This window comes from Grammomys surdaster, unplaced genomic scaffold, assembly GCF_004785775.1.
Source record: "Grammomys surdaster isolate TR1022 unplaced genomic scaffold, NIH_TR_1.0 127, whole genome shotgun sequence".
Taxonomy (NCBI): Eukaryota; Metazoa; Chordata; class Mammalia; order Rodentia; family Muridae; genus Grammomys; species Grammomys surdaster.
In genome coordinates this window covers 3,745,965-3,755,364 of record NW_021604585.1, presented here as the reverse complement: position 1 = coordinate 3,755,364, position 9,400 = coordinate 3,745,965, and the positions used below count along the sequence as shown (strand labels likewise).

The following is a 9,400-nucleotide window of genomic DNA, read 5'->3' as shown; positions in this document are numbered from 1 at the left end:
CCCCTACTGTCCTCTCCTCTCCTCTCCCATACAACCCCCCCAGCCCTACTTATCCCATTCATTCACCTTAATGTCAGCAGACAAAACAAACCTGGCAAGTTCCTCCCAAGCAACAGCTCCAGCCCTTACTTCAGCCCACCCCAGCTAAGTTGTTCCCTCTCATTAGCTGAAGTCCCTTTCAATATTCCCCAACCTAGGATGAAAGGAAATGAGAGGCAGAGACAGGAGTGAGTGGGACATTGAAGGGCCATCCCTAGTTCAGCTCTTATGCACCCTAGCAGTTCCTCGGCTGAGAATAGGAACTTCAACTACAGCACAGGCTCCCAGAAGGCGTAAACACACATAATCTGCATCTGCTGCTACATCTTCACTAAACCTTGGAGTAGCCTTCCAACATACTCACATAGCAAACGGTTGAAGCATCCGGGTGGGAAGTGAAGCAGGGCCTTGGTGATTAGGATATATAGGACTGATGTGCTGATTCAAGCTTAACTATATAATGTGAGGCTTGGAAATGCCTCAGGGGTTAAAGTACTTGCCATGCAAGCCTGAGTGCTGGAGTTTGGATACCCAGAAGCCACACAAATGTTAGATGGGCATGATGACCCATCTGGAATTTCAGTGTCCAGGTGGAAGACTAGGGATTCCTAAAACAAGCTGGCTAGTTAGACCGTATTAGGAAGGTCTGAGTTTGAGAGATCCTGCCTCAATGACTGAAGTAGAGAATGCTCAAGGAAGATTGTCAACATCAGGCCCAGACCTCCACACACATGTTCATACATGTGTACATGTACCTACATCACACACACACTCACACACACACACACACACATACACACACCCTACACATGCACATGAGAATGAAAATATATACTGTCACATATATATATATATATATATATATATATATATATGGTATATATATCATATATATTATATATATATACTCATTCTTGTGTGTACCTTTTTTAAATACTATCCATGTAGTCCATATTAGCACAACTTTGGACTCTGGCTTTGTTTTTCAAAACCATACCAGTCACTGAAAAACTCCTCTTTCTGTTGTGTTATTCTTAAATATTCAGGTCAGGTTCCTTAGAAACAATTTCACAGGATACCACACAAAAAAAGTTACATTCATACTTTTAGATGTTTGGCAAACACGCTTTTTTTTTAAAGACATAGGAAACGACAGAATGTCGGAAACTCCTCATGCAAAAACCTACAATAAAGCAGGATTTTCTTCTAATCTCTAATTAGCACACCCATTCTTCACATACATGAACAGTGAGATGTTCTATTAAACAGTGGGCCATCTATCAATGTGTGCAGCACCCAGCAGGACTTCAGTACAAAATCTAAGTTTGCCAAGAAATTATCCCCATAAAATTGTCTCATGACTTTGACTCCTATGGTGATAATACCTAGATCAGTAATGTAGGGACTTTCAACAACTACATTAAGCCTTGAAACATTATTCATAGCTGAAAAAATAGAACTATATTAAAGTAACAATGCATTTTCCAGAACAGACAAGCAAAAGATGAATTAGAAAAATCAAGTCTGGGCCTCAAGTAGCAAGAAGAAGGAATTTGAAACAATGAGTCACCTTTCTGTATAATAGTGTGTCCTTGCCTTTAAATGACAAAGAGTCCCATCACCTTAAACACATATGTAATAGTAATGGCCTATTTTCAGAGACATAGATCCTGGCTTCTTAAAGCTATAACTATATTGCATCAAATATATTTATATGGTAAGAGAAAGTATTCAACTTCTTTAGTTTATGAGCCATTTTAAAGGAAAATTCTATTATCTAATTGCTTTCTTTCATACTCTATATCTGCCTATATAAAAAGGTTGCTACATACTATTCATAACAGTCCACCTACATGATATCTTAACTGGATTATGGGTGCCAATTATTCTAATTCTAATATGAATTAATGTGATGTTATTTTGCAGGTGTGGCTGAGTTCACAATCAGTTGACTTCAAGCAAAGGAGATAATCCTGTACAGTTAGCTGAAAGGCTGGAAGAGAGCTGAGGCTTCCCGGGAGGAGAAGAAAATGCATCTATGGATGGAAGTTCTAGCTCAGACCTGAGAGTTTGTATCTATAACCTCACAACCTGCTCCAGGGAGGTCAGAGATGGGGATTTCTGTGTCTACCAGCATGATCAAATCAGCTAATTCTTTGCAATAAATCAGAAATTCATACACATATGTGTACAGCACACACGCACACACACAATGTGCGTGTGCGTGTGTGTGTGGTGTGTGTGTGTGTGGGGTGTGTGTGTGTGGGGGGTGTGTGTGTGTGTGTGTGTGTATGTTTTCCTAGTCCTATTTCTCTGGTTGGTACATCATTCTATACAAAACTGGCTACAGACATTGGGGATATAAGTTGTTTTTAATGATACGAAGAAGAGGATATCTGTCTTTTATAAACCATCTTAGTGCGAATACCCAACCTTTTGACATTGTTGTCATCTACAAAGTTCACACTCAAAAAGCCCACAATGGCATTATGAATTTTGAAGTCTCATAATGTTTTAAATAAGTTTATTATTTTGCATCTGGGCCACATTCATAGCTTTCCTGGGCCACAGGTAGATACAGTCGGACGAGCCAACAAAGAGCAGCTATTCTTATTGAGCTTTAAGGTTACTGCTCAAAACAAACCAAAAGAGTAGCCCAGCAAGTCAACAATTCTGTGATAGACTCATATTCTGTATGAAACTCAAACTTTCCATGACAGGAAAAATGAAATCATGAACTTTACAAGCAAATGGATGGAACTAGAAAAGATACCACTGAGTGAGGTAACCCAGACCCAGAAGGACAAACATTGCACTTCTCTTTTACTGGAGGCTCTCCAAATCTTCAGATGTGAGCACACAGCCTGTTGTAACTACAGAAAGCAGGATATAAAACTGGAACCACTGCCAGAATATGGAGAGTGGTGAGTAGTGGCAGGGGGATTCATAGCAGAATACAGGTGATCTGAGTGGGAAATGGGGAAAAGGGGGCTTGGGAAAGGAAGGGGGTAAATACAGAAGACCATGGGAGGAGGGTAAGGGGGAGTAGCAGAGTACAGATGATGATAGACAGGAGAAATGGGGGAAATGGGTCTCTGTATGGAAGGAGGAGGGAGGTAAATACAGGAGAAAAATCAATGAAACTGCAAAAAAGCCAGAACTTCTAAAACAGGGAGGAGCACTGGGCAAGGCCATCTTCTGATCGTAACATGGCCATTGTAATCAGATGCTCACAGCATCTGAGATTACCTGCACAAGATTTGGACAAGATCAAGCCAGTCAGCACTGTAGAATGGATAGGGGAGGGGTTTAGAAGGCCCTATTCATAGTCAAGGAGCTGCTGTAGATGATAGCTGCTGGTGAATGGGAGGGCCTTTGTTCACTAAGGTTGTAGCCACTGGTAGATTGCCTATGCCCCAATGAATCACCACGGCCATGTGTGCATCACTGATACAATCAACTGGATTCTGTTGGTTTGTATGGGGGCAGGGTAGAATAATGAAGCTAGGGGAGTGGTTGGAACAGAGAGATGGGATAGATTTGATCACAATACCTTGTACACGTGCATGAAATTCTCAAAGAGTAAATTAGTAATTTAATAAAAGAATGCATTAACGATGATATGAATCAACACTAAATTAAATACATAAGGAGGAAAAGCATGGTTTGGAATACATTGCTGATGACTTCATAAGGACTCCATCATGACCTCACTTAAGGGAAGCATAGGATACAGTAAGCTACCTGCAGCTCATTTCAAATTAAGACCTCAAGTTGATTCTCGAACATTTAATTTCACTGTCCAACATTTAAATGCATTTTTTACACAGGAAGAATTGTCTACAGTTAAACTGAATCTAAGGAAAATAGATTAGCTAAATGAAAAATAGACAAAATATAAAGACAAAAATTTATTCTTTATCATTAAATAATTCCACTGGTATAATGATGGATTTAAAAAAAGAAATGGTAGAAAAAAATAAACAATATAAACATTAATCTTTCCACAGCTTTGATGATCTCAAATTTAGCATGTAGCTATTTCTATAAAAATTATTTGGCTTTTCTTCAGAATTTACAGTAATTCATTCAATGTGGTAGGCTTTGTCCCCTGCCGAATAGACGAAACTTCATCTTTTCTATCACTACCTGTCAAAATTTCAGAATTACTAGTTCTGACAAGGATAAGTTTTCATGGATTCCAGGAAGGTAAGTCAGGGTGGCTGTCTCCATTCTCAGAGCCTTGGCCATTTCTATAAATCAGAACCCAGACACTAAGGCTTCTGGGAAATGGAGCCATTAGCTTTAGAATTAAACAAGTGACTCCCAGGGAATCAACTACTATTAACTTTCATTAGCCCGCATTTGCCTGCTTGGTGGAGAGAAAGGAATGCAGAATAGAACATTAGGGAACAAAAGGGAATGGGGGAGGGAAGGCAGAGGGTCTGCAGCCATTGATGTTGTGGTTTGTTAAAATAGGTCATGTTGGCTTCTGTCAATATGTCTAACTGCATGACAAGTAACGAGCTTTTCCTGCCCTGCAAACAGGGTCCTGTTGGCTTCTTGAGCCTTCGTCCTTTTTCTATTTGCTCTACTCTCGTTGCCAAATCACAATCTCTCTTTTATTGTCTCTCAGTTCCTCTGTCTGTCGTTTCCTCTGTCTCAAGTTAACATGGAAGATATACTGAGAAAATGCCATTGCTGTGGCTACCACACACCCAATGAGAGAGGCAGCTGCCATTCACCCAATGAGAGAGGCAGCTGTCATACACCCAATGAGAGAGGTGGCTGTCATACACCCAATGAGAGAGATGGCTGTCATACACCCAGTGAGAGAGAAGGAAGACTGGAAAGCTTAGATCGCTATGAGCCGAGATGAAGGCGGATGGAGCACACTCTCTCTAGCCATTAACCAATTACGTTCCCTGGTCCCTCTCCCTCTCCCTCTCCCTCTCCCTCTCCACTTCCCCTTCTCTCTCCCTCTCCATTTCCCTTTCTCTCTTGGGACTCTGAGCATGAAGATCCTGGGAAGCACTGAGAAAGCCTGAACTATTCTTTCTGGATACTTTCCCCAGTTCCATAGTTTATTCTCTTCCTTCTTTGGACTCTTTGATAAGTACCTCAATTATTCACCAGTACTCTTACCATTGACCTGCTCTTGCCTGCAAGGCAGTGTGCTGCAATGACTACCTTCACAAGCAAACCCTTCAGCGCTGTCTTCTTGGTGGGTACACAGCAAACGTTTGCATTTTGTTTTCTGCTCCAACTCTGTTGTCTTTCCCTTATCAGGGGCTCCTGTACGAAAACTCTGGGATCGGGATACCGAGATCTCGAACTGCTTAATCACATCTTCGTCACTCTCAGAAGATGTGGATGGCTCTTCATCATCCCCAAAGCTGTTAACTGGAAGCAAACAAGAGTCATGAGTCTCCTGTGAAGCTCCGTGATCCAACACAGAGACAGACAAACCAGGAAAAAGAGAAGAGAGCATGGATGGTTAGCCTGATGGAACAAGTTCAAACTGGATAGAAAGGATTTAAAGCACTCTTGAAACAGAAATCTGGGCCAAAGGGATAGCACATGGAGTAATTAGAGATAGAGGACTAGCACCCAGGAGAAAACACTAGGCTATCTATCATTGGGGTAATGACCATCTTGAGACAAAGCACTAGCCAACGGCCCTGCTGATTGGTGACGGTGCACATAACTGTAACTGGAAAAGCAGGGCTGCTATGGGCACATTTGCCCAATGTGCAGTTCTTTGGGAAAGGTACACTTTGTCTTGTCACATTTATTAAAGCACTCAGAGTCAAGCCCTACTTCAGAGGAGAGATATTTGCAGCTAGGATTTTCCAAAGGCTCCCTAGCTTTGAAGAGAGATCACTGTGTGTAAAGACTTCTACTCATTTGAATCACAAATGCTCTAAATGTTTCTCAAGGCAACCCAGATAACTCTCGAAATTGCTGTTTTTAATGTATTTTACTGGGGCAGGGAAATTGCTTGAGGGCTAATGTGTTTGCCGTGCTTGCATGAAGACCTAAGTTTGAATCCCCAGCACTGATGTAAAAAGCTGAGCCTGCCAGCATGCACTTCTAACCTCACTACTATGCTGGGGTGGACACAGGCAGATACCTGGAGCTTGCTAGTCACTCAGTCTAGCCAAGACATGAGCTTCAAGCTCAGTAAAAGACCCTGCTTTAAAAAATAATAATAAGGCAGAGAGTAATAAAGAAAGGTACCTGATATGAACCCCAAGCCTCCACATGAGCACACACAGGCAGACACAGAGCAACTGCACTATATATATGAACAAATGTATGTGTGTGCATGAATGTGCATGCGTGTGTACACAGACATGTGCATAGGTATCATTGGGTATATTTGAGGTTTATGCGATACTATGGAGAAAAGAGAGAGAAGTAGCAATTGTATGAGAAAAACTGATCTATCTTTTCAAATCCCTACCTGTTTAATACGTGACAAGAGAGACTACAATCTATGTATTTAGTAAAAATATCCAATACACTAATACAACATATTAACTAGAACCTCAGGCTGTGCCTTAGCACTTTAAACCTTTGACCTTCATATCTGCTACATCATATCCTTTGAACGACATCTCCTCATTCCCTCCCCTAACCAACTCTAGAAAGCCTGATTATTTCTGGTTTTGTAATCTGAACTCCTTTTTGAAATTTTCTATATAAGTGGAATCGTGTAACATTTTTCTCCTTGTGCCTCTCTTTTCTCACTTGCTGTGATGTCTTATGGGTTCATCCACCTTGTGCCAACTGAGAACTCCAGTCCATTCTAAGGCTAAGCAATACCCTTTACACACATGCGTATACACACATACTTACACACAATATTTAGGTTGTTTTCATATTGTACACTGTAATGAACATGAGGCATGGGTGTCTTTATAACAGACGGTGGCTTTTACCTCCTGTGAATGTGCTCTCAGAAAAGAGGCTGCTAGGTCATATAGCAGCTCCACTTTGAATTTCTGTAAGACCCTCCAGATTGTCTGTTCCAATAGCTTCACAAGCCCATCTTCCCACCAACAGCTAACTGTGCTGTCTCTCTTGTTCTCTGGTCTTTCTGATCACAGTCATATTAATGAGACACTATTTAAGTTTCGTGAGCATTTTCCCACCAGTACACTTGTAATCTCTTAATCTCTCTAACTATTGCTTGTGATTTTGTGTTCTTTGCCTTTCATACTCCTTCAACCTCTCAGGGACTTTCATAACGCTGGCTCCTTCCTAGCTGGGCCTCAGACTGACTGTCCTTGCATTCTGAAAGCATCCCTGATCATCTGCCCTTGACTAACTTTCATCTGCATCCCATCTTCTCCTCTAGAACATCTATAAAAATAAACCAATCCCATCTTTCATTAGCTAGAGTCTTCCTATTACATAAAACAAGGCTGGTTTCAGAGTAAGTGCAAATGCTTGTTAAATACTGAGCATTTTGTGAATACCCAGGGTTGTCAGAACCCAGAGCACACACATAGACTGTTCCCTCTGACTGACTACTCATACCCAGCCTCCCATCGAGACTAGTTAAAAATGTCTTGAGGTTTCTGTTCAGATATTGTATCCTTTCAGAACATCCTTCCTTTACCCTTAAATCTGGCTAGGGGTTCCTCTTATGTGCTATAAAATCATTCTTGTATTTTACCTTATCAGTGGCATTCCTACAATGTAGAAGAATTACTGTTTTTTGGGACCCTGTCTTGGAAAAGAAAGGAAGAGAGAATAGAGCAAAAGAGATAAGAGAATAGGAAGCAGGGGAGAGGGAAGGAAAATGGTGAGTCAGACAGAAGTCCAACAGTGGTAACTACAGATAAAATGTAGGTCCATATTTGAGTCAAAGCAGGTTGACCTGAAGTCTTCTAGCCTGGTGTTGCAGAGTAGTGGGCATGGGAGAGTTCCTTATAATGCTTGCTTGTGTTAGCTGCTATGTGACTAATTCCCTTAACCTCTTGGGTCCTCTATCCTTTGTTTTGGGTCATTTTAATGTCTCCACCATTTTTTTTCAGGTTTTGCAAGTTCTCCAAGTCCATCACTGCTGACTGATGGCCATCAATATTGAATCCATTTCTTGCTGATCTCCATAGAGCACCTGATGAACAAGAGAACTTACTTACTTTACCTCAATGTTACTAGTTCTTTCCAGCACCATGGTAGTAGAAAAAATGTCCAAAGAAACTACATCTCATTCATACTTCAATAATCTGCACAGGAAGCATCGCACCAGGAAACCCCAACAATGAATAGTTTCCTCGTTCCTATTTGTGTTGGGCTTAGTATTCTGGTATGGGATGGACCATCACATGAAGGAGAGAACCAAGGGTCAGCAGGAATACAATTAAATTCCCTCTACTTTAGAGGGAAACAAATGGGAGGGGTGATTGACTTTCACATCCATCAGTTCTCTTCCCAACTCTGTGATTCCATTTGTACCTTTAGGACAGCGTTTACATTCTATACAGCCACAAGTCATTCATTTCAGCTATACTTGTCAATGTAGAATAACTCTATACCTAGAAAATTATTAATTATAATTAAAATACACACAATTTTCTCCAATGAGTCACATAGGAAGGCGTCTCCTTACTTATTATGCTAATAATATGGTAACTATATTATCTACCATATCCTCAACATCCAATCTTATTGGAACTTTGTATATCCCATTTAGCCATGACAGACTATTATTTTCCCCATTGTACAATGATGAAAAACAATAAATTGTATAAGAAAACAAAGAAAAGTAACAAAGCTGGAACTTGAACACAGAACCTATGTTCCAAAACATTTTACATATAATCAAATGTCGTCACATCAGGAAATAGAGCCATGTCTAGACTACTTTCTGGGTGAAGAGAAAAGGGGCTTTGCCATTTAGCCTTCAGTCTGTCAAAAGGCCGTTTCCTATTTGCAAGATGAAAGAGCAGTACAGTAGAAGGGCAGCTGGTCCACATGAGTGTGGGCAGGCTGCAGGATAACTACCTATCACTCTGCATCTGATTTAAGTATAACCGCAGCTGCTATTCTAAGCCTTGCCTTCCCAAGGATCTCAGAGCATTCTCTGTCTAAAAGGGATACCTGAAATCTCTCCTGAATACCACTGAGCAGTGACAGCAATGCTATCCAAATGACAGAAACAATCCAATACTGAGCCTCCAGCAGGATTGTGATGGTTTGAATAGGATTGGCCCCCCAGAGGTGAGACCTTTCTGGAGCAGGTGTGGCCTTGTTGGAGGAACTATGTCACTGTGGGTGGGTGGGCTTTGATGTTTCAAATGCTCAAGCCAAGCCCAGTCTCTCCCTCTCCCTCTCCCTCTCCCTCTCC

General features: G+C 41.1%; 1 protein-coding gene across 4 annotated transcripts in view; it reads right to left on the bottom strand.

Annotated features, from left to right (window-relative positions):
• Positions 1-9,400, bottom strand: part of Syt16 (synaptotagmin 16) — a 239,053-nt gene that overhangs the window by 40,696 nt on the left and 188,957 nt on the right. For 2 of the 4 annotated variants that reach the window (XM_028789662.1, XM_028789672.1), the window contains one exon: positions 5,185-5,442. In XM_028789662.1, coding sequence (XP_028645495.1) covers positions 5,185-5,442 — 258 coding nt within the window. The remainder of the gene's footprint in view (positions 1-5,184; positions 5,443-9,400) is intronic. The other 2 variants (XM_028789669.1, XM_028789683.1) reach the window with 1 other exon arrangement.